The 23,068-nt window shown below is 44.9% G+C and overlaps 1 protein-coding gene across 5 annotated transcripts in view; it reads right to left on the reverse strand.

Annotated features, from left to right (window-relative positions):
• The window catches only part of LOC129817225 (MAM domain-containing glycosylphosphatidylinositol anchor protein 2-like), a 341,866-nt gene that overhangs the window by 154,127 nt on the left and 164,671 nt on the right, over positions 1-23,068 (reverse strand). For 2 of the 5 annotated variants that reach the window (XM_055872257.1, XM_055872259.1), the window contains exons 4-6: positions 13,368-13,564; positions 1,155-1,287; positions 508-777 (exon numbers count right to left, since the gene is read on the reverse strand). In XM_055872257.1, the coding sequence (XP_055728232.1) occupies positions 508-777; positions 1,155-1,287; positions 13,368-13,564 (600 nt within the window). Of the gene's footprint in view, positions 1-507; positions 778-1,154; positions 1,294-13,367; positions 13,565-23,068 lie in introns of all 5 variants that reach the window. The other 3 variants (XM_055872255.1, XM_055872258.1, XM_055872256.1) reach the window with 2 other exon arrangements.

Here is a 23,068-nt window from a genome sequence, read left to right on the forward strand (position 1 = left end):
TAAGTATCTTTAATGAGTGGTTTCACATGCATCCCCATGCTATTGGCTTCACCCTACCGTTTATTGCACAGAAGTTGTAACACTATATGGAATATGTTGACATACTATCAAGTGTCTCCAACTACAGCCCCGTGTGTTGTAGGATCGTACAGGCAATACAGCTTTCCTAATGCAACATCAAAAGTGAGATATGTCAGTTGTAGTAAAACAAGGCTCACATACTGTATTAACTCCGTAGCAGCAAAAGAAAGTAGTAACCATATGAATAACCATTCCTTTCACTTGAATGTTGAAAATCGGATTAGCTCACAAAGAAATAGCCCATGAGCAGCCTAAGCGGGAATAAAATCTCTGACCTTGCCTCTGTCAGTCCATTTCATACAGTAAGTCATTATACCTAGAGGTCGGAACCTCTTGACAAGGCTGACAGTGCTGTTCTAAGGATTCTACAATATATGTATTGTACACTCCACCTACAACAAACACCCACTCCTGCTCCCCTCTCACCTCTGACCACTATTGTGGTAGACTTCTTGGCTGGGTTGCCCACGTTGTTACTGGCCACACAGCTGTAGACCCCAGCCTCATCTGAAGTGATGGCTGGCAGGGTGAGTGTTCCACCCTTCACCACGCTCTTCTCAGGCAGGCTGTCAGAGCTGCTGACCCAGCTCAGCGTGGGGTTGGGCTCCCCACCCGTACTGATACACACCAGGGACACCGTCTGGCCAGGGTTCACCACGATGGGATCCTCCACCAGTAGCTTAATGGAGGGAGACGCTGGAGAGGAAGAAGAAGAGGATGAAGGTTTGCTGTTTTCTGATAAACCTTATGGTGCATGTCTTGTTGGCGAGTTTGAAGACTAACCTGTCTTGTTGGTGTGTTTGAAGATTAACCTGTCTTGTTGGCGAGTTTGAAGATTAACCTGTCTTGTTGGTGCGTTTGAAGACTAACCTTTCTTGTTTGTGTGTTTGAAGATTAACCTGTCTTGTTGGCGAGTTTGAAGATTAACCTGTCTTGTTGGTGCGTTTGAAGACTAACCTGTCTTGTTTGTGTGTTTGAAGATTAACCTGTCTTGTTAGCGAGTTTGAAGATGAACCTGTCTTGTTGGCGAGTTTGAAGACTAACCTGTCTTGTTGGTGAGTTTGAAGACTAACCTGTCTTGTTGGTGAGTTTGAAGACAATGTTTCGGTCGGAAATGCCACAGACGTTCCTAACAGAAGCGATGCAGCTGTAGTTGGCGTAGTCCTGAGGACGAAGGTTCTTCAGCTTCAAGATTTTCGTCTCCCCCTGCAGCTCAGATACACAACCACAACAACACTAGTGTGCAAATGTGTGCAAATAGAATTAACACAATAATAAACACACTTCATGAAGTATCTCCACTTCATTCCAGGCTTGCAAAATTCTGGAAACGTTCCAATAGTTCACAGGGGTTTTCAGGAAATGTTGAAACTCAATGCCATACACATTTACTGGAAATCACGAAACAAGGAAGACATCTGCATGAAGTTCACTGTAAAACAAGTCATCATAATATATCAAAGCTTTTCCTTATTTAATCTGATGCCAAACACACCATGGATCACACAACGTGGTCCACATGCTACACCACTCCACATCGGACAGCGGGGATCTTTTAGTTTCACTGTGTGTGTGTCTGTTTGGTTGACTCCACCACCACCACACAGTAGCCTGACAAACAGAGACAGTGACTCCAGGGTTGTTCTATGTCATTTCAGCAAGCCATTGCACCCACCATCTCAGATTGTTCTGAAACTATTTATCTAGTTAGAAACAGGTAAGCATTCCTGAAACACTATTTAATTTTTTTATGTAATTTGAAATCTGAGAAATTAAGCTAATTGATTGCACCCAAATTGGCCATTTTAATATATAGGATTCATGTAATATTCAATAAATATAGTACCTCACATCCGATTTGGACAACAAGTTTTCCTAACTATAGCTAGGTTTTCACCCAAATGACGACAGATGTTCATGCGAATATTCTAAAATGCACATTAAGAAAATAAACTACATGACCAAAAGTATGTGGACACCTGCTCATTGAACATCTCATTCCAAAACCATGGCCATTAATAGGGAGTTGGTCCCCCTTTTGCTGCTATAACAGCCTCCACTCTTCTGGGAAGGCTTTCCACTAGCTGTTGGAACATTGCTTCCATTCAGCCATAAGAGCATTAGTGAGGTCACCAATGTCGGGCGATTAGGCCGCGCTTGCAGTCGGCGTTCAAATTCATCCCAAAGGTGGGGTAAAGGTGGGGGCTCTGTGAAAGCCAGTCAAGTTCTTCCATACTGATCTCGACAAAACATTTCTGTATGGACCTCAGTTTGTACACTGGGACATTGTCATGCGGGATCAGGAAAGGGCCTTCCCCAAACTGTTGCCACAAAGTTGGAAGTACAGAGTCATCTATAATGTCATTGTATGCTGTAGCGTTAAGATTCCCCTTCACTGGAACTAAGGGACATAGCCCGAACCATGAAAAACAGCCCCAGACCATTATTCCTCCTCCACCAAACTTCTGAGTTGGCACTATGCATTCGGGCAGGTAGCGTTCTCCTGGCATCTGCCAAACCCAGATTTGGACGTTGGTCTGCCATATGGTGAAGCGTGATTCACCACTCCAGAGAACGCCTTTCCACTGCTCCAGAGTCCAATGGCGGCGAGCTTTACACCACTCTAGCCGACGCTTGGCGTTGTGCTGACGTTGGTTCCAGAGGCAGTTTGGAACTCGGTGAGTCTTGCAACCAAGGACAGATGATTTGTACGCACTGCGCACTTCAGCACTTGGTGGTCCCGTTCTGTGAGCTTGTGTGGCCTACCACTTTGTGGCTGAGCCATTGTTGCGCCGTGGCAGCTCTAGCAGTGTAGAAATTTGCCAAACTGACTTGTTGGAAAGGTGGCATCCTATGACTGTGCCACATTGAAAGTCACTGAACTCTTCACTGAGGCCATTCTACTGCAAATGTTTGTATATGGAGATTGCATGTCTGCGTGATCCATTTTATACTCCTGTCAGCAGCGGGTGTGGCTGAAATAGGCGAATCCACTAATTTGAAGGGATGTCCACATACTTTTGTATATACAGTGTATATACAAAAGGCTAGTCTACATGATGAGATTATTGTAGATAATAGTGAGAATATTTGTATTTGTCATATGGCAGTCAAGCATTGATCATCCATTCACCAGAATCAGACTCTCAATATTTGTCGGAAAGGCGCATCAAGATCACTGTGCACTTTCACCTCCCTGTGAAGTTCATCATAAGTTATTTAATCGGTAGCCTAATAAACTGCATGCTTTCCCGAGACATATTGGGAGGACCACACACCATATCGTCGAGTGACTCCAAGTTTACGTCGATATCATGTTATTACATCAATATTTGCGCATAAACACGTTTCCACCGCCATTTAGTTCATTATTGATTTACAGACACAAAAAGATCCCAGCATGTCGAACGAACAAATGATATGTCAGCATTTATAAAATGGTACCAAAACTTGCTGTTTTCATTACAGTTGTCTTGGGTTTTGTTTTATACGGTATGACTTTAAATTGCATAAAAACTGTGGATGGAAACTTAGTAAGTAAGACATGAGGAATCCAAAGAAATTGTCAACCCACAGAACCCCCACACCCCACGCCAACCCTAACAACGAGTATACTGTATCAGTGCTCTATGTCTGACAAGTAGTATGGAGCTGAGGCCCGGAGTATTGTTTCTTCATCCTATGTAATGCATTTGGTGATGTCTTTCTTTCCCTGTTAAGAGAAATTAGTCATTCAATTTGTTAGTTTTATGTCCCATCCTGCATGCTGATATTACCAGGTTCTGACCCCAAATGGTGTTGTTCCTACTTTTAGGTGTTTTTTTAAGAACCCCCCCCAATCATTGTTAAAGGGATAGTTCACCCAAATTACATATTGGTTTCCTTACCATGTAAGCAGTTTATGGACAAGGTATAACAGCAACCCATGCTTTGGTTTTGTTTACCTGGACACTGTTTCAAATGCTAACTTTCTAGCATTTGTGGCACAAATCCAATGCAAATCAATGGTACCCACAGTATATTAACATTTCCGTGCTTCATAAACAAATCATCTATAAGGAACATTATTGAATTATACAATAAATATTTTGATACTTCAGGATGATTTGGACATGCTTGTATGCTAATATAGGTACCATTGACTTGCCTTGAATTTGTGCCACAAAATGCTAAAAATGTAGCATTTGAAACAGCGGACAACAAAACTATTGCATGGTGCTGTCATACCTTGTCCATAGACTGCTTATAGGGTAAGGAAACCAATATGTAATTTAGGTGAACTATCCCTTTAACATTGAGGGGGGATTCTTTAACACTAGAACTGCTAAAGCAGTCATTTTGACTGCTCAGTAATGAATTTTATTTTTAAAGTCATGCCACCCTCCATCCTTGACTTTCCCTAAATAAGTCTATATAACACACTGCCTTGATAGAATCATAATATCACAAACAGAACTGGAGTTATAACCAGTTTTTGGAGGGCATGTCATTATTTGAATGTTTTTCCGACAGTAGGGCCTGCTCCACTCACTCTCCCGACATTGGAAAGTGCAGTGCCCAGTTGATAATCACCCCAATAATTGCCTCGAAACTGAACCTAAACTATACCAAAATGTATTTCACACATAACAGATGAAATAAAATGAAGTAAAGTGCGATGGGTGATAAAGGGGGAGAAAAGGTGAGTTGATGAGCGAGGCGAAGTGAAAATATAATTATGTAATCACCAACTGTGAATGAAGAACAGGGCAGGCCATTCTATTGAATTGGTATATTCTAATTATAATCTCAAAATGGTGTGTACCCTATATCAGTCCACCAAATCCAAGCAATTTTATCAGTCTACTCTGGCCTATTTGGAGTACACAGTGAGAGTCTGCATAATGTAGAATGGCAAGATAACCAAGACGAATGGATGCATATGCTGAGTTAGCACCGCTACAAGATCGGAATGAAAATATCTCAGATGGTGGGGAAGAAATTCATCCTGACATCTCTGATGACTATTTTTCTGATTCTGAGCCTCGACTTGAATAACCTACACCTCCGAGGCCTAAGCGCAAAAAAGCCAGAACAGTGCGCACTGAGCAGGTGCCTGCTCCACCACCAAATGAAACCTTGAGACAGAAAAGAGGGAGGGATGGCACCATTTGGATAGAACAAACCGATGACAACAGCACAACATGTCATCACCGAGAGAGCAGGCCCTACACATCAAGCAAAAAAACAACATCAGCAATGCACTCACCAGCTTTCGTTTTTTTATGTTACGTGGACATGCTACAATACATCAGAGACTGTACTGTAACAGATGCACAGGGATCAAAGAGACACTGCCTGGGATCTGTTTCTGTTGATGAGCTGGGAGCGTTCATTTCAATGATGCATGTCTGTGGAGCATTCCGTGGATAGAGCAGGTATATGCAGCACGGTGAGCTTCTGGTCATACATGTACAGGATACCATTCTTTGGAGAAACCATGTCAGAGGATACCTTGAGAAAGATCATGCGTTACCTCCGTTTTGATGACAAAGAAATGAGAATGCGACGCCTGGAAACGGTTGGAAGAAGTTTGTACAGAACAGCATTGCATGTTACAAACCAGGAAAGAACATCACTGTTGATGAACAATTCTTCCCAACAAAAGCTCGTTGTGGCTTTACGCAATACATTGCCGAGTAAACACGACAAAGTTTGGAATTAAGTGTTGGTTAGCCACTGACATCGACACCAAGTACATGCTGAATGGCTTTTCATATCTGGGAAAACATCCACGTTGGGCAGCAGGTGTGTCGCAGAATGTGCTGATGAGGCTTGTGGAAACGTATGTTGGCAAGGGGAGAAAAGTCCCCATGGACAATTTCTTCACCGTCATTGGTGAACAAGTTGCTGGCAAATACAACAAGCCTAGTCGGCACCATGAACAAAGCGAGACGGGAGCTCCCTCCCTCTGCGCAAAATAAGGCAGCTGCACAGCCATTGTGCTCCACAGTGGTGCTGAAGAATGACAAGACAAAACTCTCACTATACCAATGCAAGGCAAGAAAGAACGTTTCTGCAGTGATCACCATGCAACCGACAGCTGCAATCTATACTATTACGCACTACAACCAAACAAAGGGATGTCAATATTACTTAATAAGCACCGCCACATATAAACTTATGCAAAATGATCCTACTGTTTTCTATTCTTTTCTGTTTCATATGTTGGTGTGGATATTTTGGATCCGATGGCGCGGCTGTACTCTGTGAAAGGATGCGCCCGCCGTTGGCCTGTTGCTGTGTTCTATAACATGCTTGACTTGGCTGCTATTAAAGCACACCTGTTGTTCAAGCAGTGAATGAACAACACCATGCCCAGGAGAGACTTCATCATGAGTCTGGTATACGGGGCTACGTGAGACACATACTGTATGAGGGCCAAGGCAGCAGCAAAGATTCCACGTGAGCCGTTGCGCACAGCTCCTGGGGAGGAGACAGTGCCTGGTGGCCAGATGCACAAAGAACAGAACCCATGAAACATGTGTCACCTGCAAGAGACGTGTTTGTGGGGAGTGTGTCAAGGAAGTGAGAGTGTCGAAGATCTGTGTTGACTGTCAGGACAAGGGATAACCGCTGAATGAAATCAAACTGATACCAACGCGTGAACGCAAGAGCTGATAATAATTAACGTTTTTTTTACCTCTCTCATATTGACGCTTATAGCCAACTGACATTTACTCCTGAGGTGCTGACTTGCTGCACCCTCGATAACTATTGTGATTATTATTATTTGAACCTGCTGTTCATTTATGAACATTTGAACATCTTGGCCATGTTCTGTTATAATCTCCACCCGGCATAGCCAGAAGAGGACTGGCGACCCCTCATAGCCTGGTTCCTCTCTAGGTTTCTTCCTAGGTTTTGGCCTTTCTAGGGAGTTTTTCCTAGCCACCGTGGTACTACACCTGCATTGCTTGCTGTTTGGGGTTTTAGGCTGGGTTTCTGTACAGCACTTTGAGATATCAGCTGATGTACGAAGGGCTATATAAATAAATTTGATTTGATTTGATTTATATTCATTATAATACCATTATTGTTTTTAGGCTGATTTTCACCATTTATCAAGCACACATGGAGCTTATAATAATGTTTAGGCTACTGTTTCCATCATTTGATGCGCATTTTGCTGGCGTTCATCATTGTCGTTCGGGTATTTAGTAAAAAAAAATAAAAAAATGAATACAAATAAGCTGTTACCAAGTTCCAACAAATATGCTTTCTGTTTCATAGTTATAACGAAGGCACTCCACGAATCATTAAAATGTTGTTTTTACATGTTGCCTTCACTAACTTAAACTAAGGAACATTTTATTTTGTTATTTGAAATTTAAAAAATATACAGTAGCAGTCAAACGTTTGGACACACCTACTTATTCAAGGTTTTTTTTTTTTTTTTACTACTTTCTACATTGTAGAATAATAGGGAAGATATCAAAACTATGAAATAACACATAAGGAATCATTTAGTAACCCAAAAAGTGTTAAACAAATCAAAAGCTGTCATCAAGGCAAAGGGTATAACATATTTTTTTATTTGTTTAACACTTTTTTGATTACTACATGAGTCCATATGTGTCATTTCATAGTTTTGATGTCTTCACTATTATTCTACAATGTAGAAAATAGTAAAAATAAAGAAAAACAGTTGAATGAGTAGGTGTGTCCAAACTCTTGACTGGTACTGTATATTCTAATGTTACCTAAATTCCAAAACACATTCATGAACACAAACAAATTATTATTTTAGTGATAGCATATATGAAATGTATTAATTACACTGTTACAATGTTGCAGTCAGAATGACTGCTCATTAGCTTGAAGGGGCATCCCTCAAGGCCCAGCGGTTAAAGTGTTAAAAAAGAAGAAAAATGGAACAGGACAATATAATGGTCAGAACCTGGTAACATTAAGATGTAGGATCGGACATACAGTTGAAGTCGGAAGTTTACATACACCTTAGCCAAATACATTTAAACTCAGTGTTTCACAATTCCTGACATTTAATCCAAGTAAAAATTAGTGTCTTAGGTCAGTTAGGATCACCACTTTATTTTAAGAATGTGAAATGTCAGAATAATAGTAGAGAGAATGATTTATTTCAGCTTTTGTTTCTTTCATCACATTCCCAGTGGGTCAGAAGTTTACATACACTCAATTAGTATTTGGTAGCATTGCCTTTAAATTGTTTAACTTGTGTCAAATATTTTGGTTAGCCTTCCACAAGCTTCCCACAATACGTTTTGGCCCATTCCTCCTGACAGAGCTGGTGTAACTAAATCAGGTTTGTAGGCCTCCTTGCTCGCACACATTTTTTCAGTTCTGCCCACAAATTGTCTATAGGATTGAGGTCAGGGCTTTGTGATGGCCACTCCAATACCTTGACTTTGTTGTGCCATTTTGCAACAACTTTGGAAGTATGCTTGGGGTCATTGTCCATTTGGATGACCCATTTGCGACCAAGCTGTAACTTCCTGACTGATGTCTTGAGATGTTGCTTCAATATATCTACATAATTGTACTTCCTCCTGATGCCATCTATTTTGTGAAGTGCACCAGTCCCTCCTGCAGCAAAGCACCCCCACAACATGATATTGCCACCTCCGTGTTTAACGGTTGGGATGGTGTTCTTCGGCTTGCAAGCCTCCCCCTTTTTCCTCCAAACATAACGATGGTCATTATGGCCCAACAGTTCTATTTTTGTTTTATCAAACCAGAGGACATTTCTCCAAAAAGTATGACCTTTGTCCCCATGTGCAGTTGCAAACCTTAGTCTGACTTTTTTATGGCGGTTTCGGAGCAGTGGCTTCTTCCTTGCTGAGAGTCCTTGCAGGTTATGTCGATATAGGACTGGTTTTACTGTGGATATAGATACTTTTATATCTGTTTCCTCCAGCATCTTAACAAGGTCCTTTGCTGATGTTCTGGGATTGATTTGCACTTTTTGCACCAAAATACATTAATCTCTAGGAGACAGAACGTGTTTCCTTCCTGAGCGGTATGACGGCTGCGTGGTCCCATGGTGTTTGTACTTGCGTACTATTGTTTGTACAGATGAATGTGGTACCTTCAGGCGTTTGGAAATTGCTCCCAAGGATGAACCAGACTTGTGGAGGTCTACAATTCTTTTCTGAGGTCTTGGCTGATTTCTTTTGATTTTCACATGATTTCAAGCAAAGAGGCACTGAGTCTGAAGGTAGGCCTTGATATGCATCCACAGGTACACCTCCATTTGACTCAAATGATGTCAATTAGCCTATCAGAAGGCTAATTGACATTTTCCAAGCTGTTTAAAGGCACAGTCAACTTAGTGAATGTAAACGTCTGACCCACTGGAATTGTGATACAGTGAACTACAAGTGAAATAATATGTCTGTAAACCAATGTGTGGCAAATTACTTGTGTCATGCACAAAGTAGATGTCCTAACTGACTTGCCAAAACTATAGTTTGTCAACAAGACATGCGTGGAGTGGTTGAAAAACGGCTTTTAATAATGATTCCAACCTAAGTGTGGGTAAACTCCGACTTCAACTGTAAACATAACTTCAATCACTCATTTCTATAAACAGGCGGGGGGGGGGGGGGGGGGGGGGGGGGGGAATCACTAAATTAGCTGGGAATACATTACATAGAATGAAGAAACAAAACTCCAAGCTGCAGCTCCATACTACTTGTCAGACATAGACATGCTGGGGTGGGATTGGGTCCAAGGGTGGCTTTTGAACATTTCTTTGGATTCCTCATGTCTAACTCATTGTTAGAAACAAGTTTGGCCCAAATCGGATGTTAGGTACCACATTTATTTAATATTATATGAATCCTACAATTTAAAGTGGCCATTAATTAGCTTAATTTCTCAGAGATCTAATTACATTTCAACAAAATAATGTTGCAGGAACGCTACTCATCTGTTTCTAACAGAAACAATTTCAGAACAATCTGTGATGCTGGGTGTCTCAATTATGTTTCTTCGACCCTCCACGAAGACCAAGCTCTGTGATGGGATGTGATAAGAGTCTTTAATCTCCTTCCTATCCACCAAGGGGTCAGATTAGGACTTCAGTCAGCCTGGCACATCAGTCCTCACTAGCCACAATCACAGTCCACAGAAATCCCAGTCACAGTCCTCACAAACCATAATCACTCATCTCTTTCATTCCCCCCAATGATCATCATCATCATATTGCATGACATTTATACATTAATTGTATTTGATTGGGGATGGACTCAGTCTGTGGTTGCAGTCGTGTTACCTCCTCTCTGGCTTTGGCTGATAGGGGGAGATGTATTTGGTGAGGATGATGATTCAGAGGCCAGTTTAACACAGTGGGAAACAAATAGGAACATATATCTATTTGAAAGACAAGGGGGTGGAGGGAGGGAGGGAGAGAGAGAGAGGAAGGAATGAAGGGGGTTGGAGGAAGGAATGGAGTAGGTGGGAGAGATGTAAGGGATTGGTGAGAGGGATGGACAAGGATATGAAAGAGGTTAATGAAAAGGATGGAGAAAAGACATATGGAAGGACGGATGACAGATTAAGGGTTGTGTGAGAAGTGTAACAGATTGGAGGGAACCATGGAAAGATGGATGAAGGATAGAGAGAGGAGGGGCTGTACGAGAGAGGGTTGGATGGAGGAATTAAGAAAAGGGACTTGCAGGAGCAATTAGGGTTAAGTGCCTTGCTCAAGGGCACATCAACAGTCGGCTCGGGGTTTCAAACAAGCAACCTTTCCGTTACTGGCCCAATGCTCTTAAACGCTAGGCTAGCTGCCTCCCCCAGAGATGATTGAATGGATGTAGAAACTGCTTGATTGTAGGTCTGGGTGTACAGACACACAGCTGTGTGATCAACACACCCACGCCAGAAAAGCTTTCAACAGCCACCTCAACAAGACCTGGTCACAGTGTTCTAGAATGACCTCCCAACACAAGTTAACACCACCCCCCTCTGCTCTCCACCCATAACACCATCCCTCTCTCCTCTCTTAACCTTCGCCAGAGAGAAACGGTAAGCTGGTATTTAGCAATGGGGGAAAAAACACTGCGACTTCAAACGCGTCCCCTGATCTTTCTGTTCTTCTAATGCTCGCCACAGGGAATAAGGCAGGGAAGAGGGGTAGGGGGAGAAGGGAGATCAGGAGGGAAGAGAGAGCAGGAGGGAGCCTTCAATGAAAGCGTGTCACTTCCTGGCTAATTACCAGGCCACATTCCCATGCTGGGTTTGAAATGCCACGCCTGTGTTTTATCTCTGCTCTGTACAAACGCTTGGTGGGCTGAGGGAAGGAAGTAGGATGGAGGGAAGAGAGAGAAGGGAAGAGGAGAGAAGAGGACAGAAAAGGGGAGAAAAGAAGAGGTGGACTAGGAGGGGAGAGGAAAATGAGGGTACTGGAGACTCAGAAGGGCAGCCAACTACTGTACCTCAGGCTCGCTTGCTTATATCATCTCTGATAGTGCAATCTGTCTGTTGCTCTCTCTCCTACCTCTTTCTGTCTCTTTCTTTCATTCTTCTTCCCTCTCTCTTTCCCATAGCAGTCTCTGGGGACACACTTATTTATATATATACACTGCTCAAAAAAATAAAGGGAACACTTAAACAACACAATGTAACTCCAAGTCAATCACACTTCTGTGAAATCAAACTGTCCACTTAGGAAGCAACACTGATTGACAATAAATTTCACATACTGTTGTGCAAATGGAATAGACAAAAGGTGGAAATTATAGGCAATTAGCAAGACACCCCCAAAAAAGGAGTGATTCTGCAGGTGGTGACCACAGACCACTTCTCAGTTCCTATGCTTCCTGGCTGATGTTTTGGTCACTTTTGAATGCTGGCGGTGCTTTCACTCTAGTGGTAGCATGAGACAGAGTCTACAACCCACACAAGTGGCTCAGGTAGTGCAGCTCATCCAGGATGGCACATCAATGCGAGCTGTGGCAAGAAGGTTTGCTGTGTCTGTCAGCGTAGTGTCCAGAGCATGGAGGCGCTACCAGGAGACAGGCCAGTACATCAGGAGACGTGGAGGAGGCCGTAGGAGGGCAACAACCCAGCAGCAGGACCGCTACCTCCACCTTTGTGCAAGGAGGTGCACTGCCAGAGCCCTTCAAAATGACCTCCAGCAGGCCACACATGTGCATGTGTCAGCATATGGTCTCACAAGGGCTCTGAGGATCTCATCTCGGTACCTAATGGCAGTCAGGCTACCTCTGGCGAGCACATGGAGGGCTGTGCGGCCCCACAAAGAAATGCCACCCCACACCATGACTGACCCACCGCGAAACCGGTCATGCTGGAGGATGTTGCAGGCAGCAGAACGTTCTCCACGGCGTCTCCATACTCTGTCACGTCTGTCACATGTGCTCATGTGCTCAGTGTGAACCTGCTTTCATCTGTGAAGAGCACAGGGCGCCAGTGGCGAATTTGCCAATCTTGGTGTTCTCTGGCAAATGCCAAAAGTCCTGCACGGTGTTGGGCTGTAAGCACAACCCCCACCTGTGGACGTCGGGCCCTCATACCACCCTCATGGAGTCTGTTTCTGACCGTTTGAGCAGACACATGCACATTTGTGGCCTGCTGGAGGTCATTTTGCAGGGCTCTGGCAGTGCTCCTCATTGCACAAAGGCGGAGGTAGCGGTCCTGCTGCTGGGTTGTTGCCCTCCTACGGCCTCCTCCACGTCTCCTGATGTACTGGCCTGTCTCCTGGTAGCGCCTCCATGCTCTGGACACTACGCTGACAGACACAGCAAACCTTCTTGCCACAACTCGCATTGATGTGCCATCCTGGATGAGCTGCACTACCTGAGCCACTTGTGTGGGTTGTAGACTCCGTCTCATGCTACCACTAGAGTGAGAGCACCGCCAGCATTCAAAAGTGACCAAAACATCAGCCAGGAAGCATAGGAACTGAGAAGTGGTCTGTGGTCACCACCTGCAGAATCACTCCTTTTTTGGGGGTGTCTTGCTAATTGCCTATAATTTCCACCTTTTGTCTATTCCATTTGCACAACAACATGTGAAATGTATTGTCAATCAGTGTTGCTTCCTAAGTGGACAGTTTGATTTCACAGAAGTGTGATTGACTTGGAGTTACATTGTGTTGTTTAAGTGTTCCCTTTTTTTTTGAGCAGTGTATAAATCAGCCCACCCAGGGGTCACACGAACGCAGAGTCTATAGTATATTGAGATCTCTACATGAACCCCACCCTGATATACAGTAATTGTATAGTATATTGCCTCCCCCTTACCTGTGTGAAGAATGGTTCGTAGATCTCCACTCCCTTGTCGGAGCCCTGTGAGAGGACGTCTCGTCCGCGGTGCCAGCTGTAGCGGACTGGGGGGTTGGAGTTGGCCACGCAGCGCAGGAACACCGTCCTCTCGTAATAGAACTGTTCTTTAGCCTCTCCTACACTCTGGTGCACCGTCACTAAAGGGTCATCCAGGTCTGGAGACAGAGAGGAACAGAGGAAGGGGAGAGGTACATCCATTGATGAATCAATGAATCAATGAATCAAGGAATCAATGAATCAATGAATCAATGAATGAATCATTCCATCATGCATTCAGTTGTACAACTGACTAGGTATCCCCCTTTCCCTCAAAATCCATCGTGCAAGTAATGAATCCATTGAGAAATCAATTGAATGGCTACCTAACCAATATGACAGTTGTATTATTGATAATTAACACGGATGTCATACTTTATTGTATTTCAATGACCCCAATTTCTCTTTTAGGCCAACTCTGGACAAAAAGGCAGAGTAAAATCAATGAATTGGTCACTCAGGCAAGAAATCAATCAAATAAATAATCAATCAAACGGCTCCATTACCAAAAACAAGAAAGACACATGATTGCAGTATTGCATATCGGTCACCTGCAGGCAGCCTAATAGAGGTGAAAAGTGAGGGAAAGAGTGAGACAAGCTCGACAGTGAAGCAGAGGTCCAAACACTCACGCACCCAGGCTGCACACACAGACTCTCAGATCTCCTGCCTCCACATGAACTCCAGGATCAATACATCCCCTTGGCTTTCCTAATCGATGAGCTAGCACGCACAGCTTTCAAAGGGAAAGCCCTGTAAGAGACAGACATGGGAAAGGGCCGCAAAAGAAATCTCTAATATCCTGCGCAAACACTTCGCTGATGCGCATCCCTCTACTATTTAGTTGCCCTCTTGTCCCTAACAGGAGATCAGTAAATTAACATCTGTTTCCTTGCTCCCATTTCCCAACACATCAGAGGGAACTTTTCCCCATCTGTCTGACAGTTAGCTATTTGAGCAAAGCACTCGCGGTTGATTAAACGGATTCAAAGTTAATCATCCTACTCGCCTGGCGATTAAAGCCTTTGGCAAATGGGTGTTCATCATAACTCTGTCTGTCTTTTAGCATGCTAATGCTCACCTTTTTAAGATCATGTCAAAGAAACTTAAAGGGGGCTAGTCCATTTCCCCTTTTCATCTCCCTCTGAGATGCAATCAGTTCTCAACGCAAGCGAACAGGCAATTTAAATGGAATTGATTAAGAAAAAACCAATGCAAGTTATCCCCTCATGCTAAAATACCCTAAACGATTACGGATGACCTTATGTGCTTATCTCTCAATCTCAATCTCCATGTACAACTATTTTCATTCCACTGCTAAACGTTTGCTGAGAAAACGATATTAGGCATTGAATTGGAGAGGTTAATCAATGGATGCATGCCTTGAATTCAGACTGTCAGTATCGCCCTGTCCTCCCTCTGAGTTAAACCCCAGGACCTATTTAGGGAGCATGCTGGCGGCACCGCACACACGCAAACACACACACCAGGGTTTTTTTCTGGAACAAAAAGGGGTTTCGGTGGTGGGCGTGGCAGGGGGCGTGGTAGGGGGGAAGGTCAGTGGTTGGCCCGGGCTACATTTGAGGCCCCAATCTGGCGGTGTAGTAAAAATGTTGCATTTTTAAGCAAATTTTCTGCAATTCTATGAATTTTGCCATGGAGCTGAAAGACATTTATGCAGTTTAAAAGCACATTTCCTGCAATTCTACACATTTTGCCATGCAGCTAAGATAAAATGTTGCAGCTTATTTCCTGCGAATCTATGCATTTTGCCATGGCTAATGCTGTGTTTGCCATGGCTAATTCATTGTTTTTTAATTCTCCTTGACTGTCTAGCTTATATTTTGGTGATCTATATACATATAGATACATTATCATTTCTACATACTTTATATCTGGTTTCAGTCATTTAAGTTTACATTTCAAGAGTTTTTCCATCACAAAAATGAGTTAACCCCAAAAATATTATTATTATTATTTATTTTTTAAACTGTTTGGACTTAGGCGGCCCGCCCAAGGATTACAGTGGCAGGAAAATCCCTGCACACAGGCACGGACCAGAATGCTGATTCCTCAGTTACATGCTCTGGCCTACAGCACCTTAATCAAACCCTAGCAGTGGTCAATACTTCATCCAAAAGCCATTACATTACTCGCTGTGTGTGTGTGTGTGTGTGTGTGTGTGTGTGTGTGTGTGTGTGTGTGTGTGTGTGTGTGTGTGTGTGTGTGTGTGTGTGTGTGTGTGTGTGTGTGTGTGTGTGTGTGTGTGTGTGTGTGTGTGTGTGCGCATGTGCGTGTGTGCGTGTGTGTCATTACATTACAGAGGCTCAGCTCAGCTATGGGCAGCAATTATCTCTGGGAGAAGAGAGACTGACAGCCATGCCGAGGAAAAGACAGAGCGATTGACTGGAAACGTTTTGGCTGTGCACATTACTCTAAATAAATACACTGATTCATTATGGAGAAGAAGGGAGGATGGCGTTGGTATTTGTGTGAGTGTGCGTGTGTGTATGTGGGGTGTGTATTCACACGTGTGTAGGTATGCAAGCTTGTGTGTGCGTGTATGTGTGTTTGTGTATGAATCCCACATCTTATCTCCAGCTCTTCCCTGGTCCCCCTCCTCTCTGCCTGATTCAGACACTCAATTTAGGGAGTGTGACGGAAAGGCAGTGATTCAGAAGGAGCCGTATCGTATCTACCCTGGGATGGATACACGTGTCTCTGAATGCACAATCTGATTGGGGCTTGTCAACTATCCTGTTAATGAGAGCGAGGGTAGCTAGTAGATGTGTATGTATGTGTGTGTGTGTGTGTGTGTGTGTGTGTGTGTGTGTGTGTGTGTGTGTGTGTGTGTGTGTGTGTGTGTGTGTGTGTGTGTGTGTGTGTGTGTGTGTGTGTGTGTGTGTGTGTGTGTGTGTGTGTGTGTGTGTGTGTGTGTGTGTGTGTGTGTGTGTGTGTGTGTGTGTGTGTGCGTGCTACGGACAATTTGGGAGGGGAGGCGGAACTATTTATAATCAAATGTATGCACGGAGGAAGTGGATTGATGCTAGGAGCACAGTGTGGAGAGATAAATATGAATATATGGAAATGTACGCACTGGATAAAAATTGGATGAATTTCAAACAAAATTCCACCTTCACCATCCGTCCTCTCTCTCTCTGCTGTGAGGATGTTACTTTGCATGTCGCTCTTGTGCAATTTCCTTCAGGAGTCACGCTCTGATGATAGTGAAGCTTAATGTACAGAGCCCAGAGAGGTGTGTGTGTGTGTGCATGCGTGTGTGTGTGTGTGTGTGTGTGTGTGTGTGTGAACGCTGTGGTATAGGCTCCGCTACAGAGTTGTTAGGGTTTGTAATTGCAGGTTTAACGGGTGCTGCCCAGGCAAGTAAATCTGTCCATGTACAGCTCAATGCTCCGTGGCACCAAGTTAACCTTTTATTACGTCACCGGCCGCTCTCACTCCCACTCAGCACACAGTCTTGACCAGAGAGTCGCAACACAATGTTGAGTTCTTCCTGTTTCAGATGCAAGTGAGTGAGAGAGAGAGAGAAGGAGACAGCGGAAGAAAGAGAGAGCAAGTGAAAGAGAGGGTGAGAGAGAGGGAAAGAGAGAGACAGAGCGAGAAAGGGGGAAAGAGAGAGAGCGAGACAGACAGACAGACAGACAGACAGACAGACAGACAGACAGGCAGGCAGACAGGCAGGCAGGCAGGCAGGCAGACAGACAGACAGGCAGGCAGGCAGACAGGTAGGCAGACAGACAGGTAGGCAGACAGACAGACAGACAGACAGACAGACAGACAGACAGACAGACAGACAGACAGACAGACAGACAGACTGGGTGGTGATGGCATGTCATATCATTTACTCAAGCACTGTACATTAGATATGACAAATGAGTCATACAAACACTTCTGCAGGCAGGGACCATGGAGAATGTTAATGATGGCGGTTCTCTAGTGGAAGTCCACATTAAATGACAAGGATGCTAGTGTACACTTCATACTTCATGCTTTCACGACTATCCGGTTGATTTCATCAGTACTACAGGACAGTAGATTAATTTTGGTAATAGTCATTGAGAAACTAGAACACAGACATTGGACGCTAGCTATTCATGATGAATATGAAAAAACAATTCTCTATACCGAAATATGGGGTTTGTCAAATGGGCTGACGAGAGGTTTGGATTAAAAGAGAAAGCCACAAGGAATAAAGCAGATAATTATCACTTCGAAACCTGAAACACATTTTCTTTCATGTCCATTCTCCCAAAGATACACACACATCTCTCTCCCACCCCCCTCTCTCTATCCCCCTGTCTCTTTCTCCCTCCCCACCTCTTTTTCCCTCTCTATCTCCCTCCCTCCTTCTCTCTATCTAATCTCCACCAGTCATTTGGAAGGGAGAGAGAGACAGAAAGAGAGAGAGAGAGATCAGAACACCCATAAGACTTTGAGTCCGTCAGCCCATCGTGTCAGAGGGCTGTGGATTAATTTCACCCTGTTGCTGTGGCACTAATCATTTATCCCAGGTTGATTACAATGCGGCGCCAATCGACCTCCCTCAAACTGTTGTGTTTATCCTTCCACGGGTAGAAATATTCTCATTATGTCTAAGATAAGCAATTTGCTTTCAATCTCTGCTAAAAGAAAGGGACGGAGAAAGGAGGGGGAATGGGGGGGGGGGGGGACGTGCAAATTGCAGGCATCCAGATGCCGGGTTAATGAGGTGGTAGATCCAGTGGCTGTCTACTGCAATCATCCCCTCAGTATGGGGCGGAGCGTCCTCTGCTCTCATTGCAAGGGGATATTTTGGTGGATGGTCGAGAGAGAGAGAGAGAGAGTCGTGGATGAGTGTTATCAGTGAGAGCAGCTATTACCTGGCAAAAAGCCCTAATGCTCTGAAGCGGGGCCTCTTCCTTCCCCCTCTTTCCCATCCTTTATCACTGAGGCCTAAAAGCAGCTCCTAAAAGTTCCCATCCTTTAACACTGAGGCCTAAAAGCAGCTCCTAAAAGTGCCTAGCTACCCTTCTTTAAAGGTCCAATGCAGTCCATTTTAACTCAATATCAAATCATTTCTGGCTAACAATTAATTGAAAACAATCACAGTAAGGTACAGAATTGTTGCCCAGAATTTATTTTATATTGAGTTAAAAATGTCTGTTTCTTTTTTTTGTCGCCATTTTAAATGAAAGCAATCACAGTAAGGTACTTAAAATGGCAAAACATTTTATTTTTTATTATTCTTTGCAAAGAGCAATTTTCAAGCAAGAACTTTGCTAGGACTTTGTGGGTGTGGTCTGAGTTGGGAGGGTAAAACTAAAAACTAGATGTTATTGGCAGAGAGGTTTGGAACTCTCTTTCTTATTGGTCTATTAATAGCTAGTTTTCAGTGCAGTCAAAAATGTGATTTTCCTGTATTCCATATACACTGAGTGCACAAAACATTAAGAAGACCTTCCTGATGTTGAGTTGCACTCCTCCCCTCTTTTGCCCTCAGAACAGACTCAATTTGTCTCAGCATGGCCTCTACAACGTGTAGCGCTTCCACAGGGATGCTTCTCACAGTTGTGTCAATTTGGATGGATGTCTTTTGGGTGGTGGACAATTCTTGATACACATGGGAAACTGTTGAGCGTGGAAAAACCTAGCAGCATTGCAGTTCTTGACACAAACCAGTACGCCTAGCACCTACTACCATACCCCGTTCAAAGGCACTTCAATACACTACATGACCAAAGGTATGTGGACACCTCTTCAAATGTTCCATGGCCAAGCAGCCGCAACAAGCCTAAGATCACCATGCGCAATGCCAAGCGTCGGCTGGAGTGGTGTAAACCTCGCCGCCATTGGACTCTGGAGCAGTGGAAACGAGCGCTCTGAAGTGATGAATCACGCTTCCTCATCTGGTAGTCCGACGGACTAATCTGGGTTTGGCGGATGCCAGGAGAAGGCTACCAGCCGAATGCATAGTGCCAACTGTAAAGTTTGTTGATACTACTGCACTGTTTGTTAGATACTTGTAAGGGCTGTCTCTCTCCTCATCCTCGGACGAGGAGAGGAGAGAAGGATCATCAGACCAAAATGCAGCAGTAGGGAAATAGGCCATCTCTTTATTTGGAAAAACCTATGATGGCAACACGAAAAAACAAAACACTTTCAAAAATACAAAACAAGAAAACGACGTTGACGAAACCTGAACATAAACTTACATAACTAAACGTAAACTCACGGACAGGAAACAGACGACATCAAAATAAATGAACAGCCAAACAGTCCCGTATGGTACATACATACGACGCCACAGGAGACAATCACCCACAAACAAACAGTGAGAACACCCTACCTAAATATGACTCTTAATTAGAGGAGAACGCAAAACACCTGCCTCTAATTAAGAGCCATACCAGGCAACCAAAACCAACATAGAAACAGATAACATAGACTGCCCACCCAAAACACATGCCCTGACCTAAACACATACAAAAACAACATAAAACAGGTCAGGACCGTTACAGAACCCCCCCCTCAAGGTGCGAACGCCGGGCGCACCAGCACAAAGTCCAGGGGAGGGTCTGGGTGGGCAGTTGACCACGGTGGTGGCTCCGGCTCTGGACGCTGTCCCCACACCACCATAGTCACTCCCCGTTTCTGTCTTCCCCTCCCAATGACCACCCTAAAACTAACATCCCCTAAATAAACGGCCAGCACCAGGAGACGGGGCAGCACCGGAACAAGGGGCAGCACCGGGACAAGGGGCAGCACCGGGACAAGGGGCAGCACCGGGACAAGGGGCAGCACCGGGACAAGGGGCAGCACCGGGACAAGGGGCAGCACCGGGACAAGGGGCAGCACCGGGACAAGGGGCAGCACCGGGACAAGGGGCAGGTCCCGGCTGAGATACTCTGGCAGATCCTGGCTGAGGGACTCTGGCAGGTCCTGGCTGGACGGCTCTGGCAGGTCCTGGCTGGACGGCTCTGGCTGGACGGCTCTGGCAGGTCCTGGCTGGACGGCTCTGGCAGGTCCTGGCTGGACGGCTCTGGCAGGTCCTGGCTGGACGGCTCTGGCAGGTCCTGGCTGGACGGCTCTGGCAGGTCCTGGCTGGACGGCTCTGGCAGGTCCTGGCTGGACGGCTCTGGCAGGTCCTGGCTGGACGGCTCTGGCAGGTCCTGGCTGGACGGCTCTGGCTGGTCATGGCAGGACGGCTCTGTAGGGAGGAGAAGGAGAGACAGCCTGGTGCGTGGTCTAGGCACTGGCTGCGCTGGGGAGGAGGAAACAGCAGGAGAGAGAACCCGAAGAGACAGCCTGGTACGGGGGGCTGCCACCGGAGGACTGGTACATGGAGGTGGCACCGGGTCTACCGGACCGTGAAGGAGGACACGTGCTCTTGAGCACCGAGCCTCCCCAACCCTACCAGGTTGAATGGTCCCCGTAGCCCTGCCAGTGCGGCGAGGTGGAATAGCCCGCACTGGGCTATGCAGGCGAACCGGGGACACCACCTGTAAGGCTGGTGCCATGTACGCCGGCCCGAGGAGACGTACTGGAGGCCAGATACGTTGGGCCGGCTTCATGACATCCGGCTCGATGCCCAACCTAGCCCTCCCAGTGCGGCAAGGTGGAATAGCCCGCACTGGGCTAAGCACGCGTACTGGGGACACCGTGTGCTTTACCGCATAACACGGTGTCTTACCAGTACGACGCCTTCTACCTCCACGGTAAGCACGGGGAGTTGGCTCGGGTATCCTACCCGGCTTTGCCACACTCCTCGTGTGCCCCCCCCCCCCCCCCCCAAGAAATTTTTGGGTCTGACTCACGGGCTCCCAACCGCGTCGCCGCGCTGCCTCCTCATACCAGCGCCTCTCAGCCTTCGCTGCTTCCAACTCCTCCTTGGGACGGCGATATTCCCCTGGCTGAGCCCAAGGTCCTCTACCATCCAGGATCTCCTCCCAAGTCCAGGAGTCCTTGTTGCTCTGTTGAGCATTCCCTTGCCGCTTGGTCTTAGCGTGGTGGGTGATTCTGTAAGGGCTGTCTCTCTCCTCATCCTCGGACGAGGAGAGGAGAGAAGGATCATCAGACCAAAATGCAGCAGTAGGGAAATAGGCCATCTCTTTATTTGGAAAAAACTATGATGGCAACACGAAAAAACAAAACACTTTCAAAAATACAAAACAAGAAAACGACGTTGACGAAACCTGAACATAAACTTACATAACTAAACGTAAACTCACGGACAGGAAACAGACGACATCAAAATAAATGAACAGCCAAACAGTCCCGTATGGTACATACATACAACGCCACAGGAGACAATCACCCACAAACAAACAGTGAGAACACCCTACCTAAATATGACTCTTAATTAGAGGAGAACGCAAAACACCTGCCTCTAATTAAGAGCCATACCAGGCAACCAAAACCAACATAGAAACAGATAACATAGACTGCCCACCCAAAACACATGCCCTGACCTAAACACATACAAAAACAACATAAAACAGGTCAGGACCGTTACAATACTACTGCACTGTTGGAGCTAGGAACACAAGCATTTCGCTACACCGGTAATAACATCTGCTAAATATGTGATCAATAAAATTGCATTATATTTCATTTTATTTGATTTTGTGGCTGAATGGAAGCAAGTCCCCGTAGAAATGTTCCAACTTCTAGTGGAAAGCCTTCCCAGAAGAGTGGAGGCTGTTATAGCAGAAACTCCATATTAATGCCCATGATTTTGGAATGAGACGAGCAGGGATCCACATACTTTTGGTCATGTAGTGTATTTTGTCTTGCCCATTCACACTTAGAATGGCACACATACACAATCCATGTCTCAGTTGTCTCAACGCTTGAAAATCCTTCTTTAACCTGTCTCCTCCCTTTCATCTAGTGGGGTGGCAGGTAGCCTAGTGGTTAGAGCGTTGGGCCAGTAACCGAAAGGTTGCTAGATAGAATCCTCGAGCTGACAAGGTAAAAATCTGTAATTCTGCCCCTGAACAAGGCAGTTAACCCGCTGTTCCTAGGCTATCGTTGTAAATAAGAATTTGTTCTTAACTGACTTACCTAGTTAAATAAAGGTTAAATAAAAAAATTATTATAAAAAAAAAAAAATCTACACTGATTGAAGTGGATTTAACAAGTGACATCAATAAGGGATCATAGCTTTCACCTGGAGTCACATGGTCAGTTTATGTCATGGAAAGAGCAGGTGACCTTACTGTTTTGTACACTCAGTGTATATTCCCACAGTATGAGGTTGGAATAATACTGTGAAATTGTGAAAATGATGATAATTCCGCTTTGGTGTAATAAGAGCTGTTTGAAAAGAAATTTCAGCCTGTTTTGGTAGGATGGAGTTTTTTTTATTTTTATGGTAGAAAATAAACAAAAATGAGTTATTAGTCATGATAGGGTGGCCATGCCAGGCCCACCCACCCAACTAATATCTGTCTACACCCCTGCTAGGAGGCCGTCAAACTCTTGTGGCCATTGCTCCTTTGTCTCTTACGTGTCCCACTGTTTGCATTGTGTGTTTGTCTCACACCTCTGTGTGAGGCATTCTGCAGACAGTGTCCATATAATCTTATTCATTCTGATCTAAAAAGCCAAACTGCTCCTAGATC

Source organism: Salvelinus fontinalis, chromosome 20, assembly GCF_029448725.1.
Source record: "Salvelinus fontinalis isolate EN_2023a chromosome 20, ASM2944872v1, whole genome shotgun sequence".
Classification (NCBI taxonomy): domain Eukaryota; kingdom Metazoa; phylum Chordata; class Actinopteri; order Salmoniformes; family Salmonidae; genus Salvelinus; species Salvelinus fontinalis.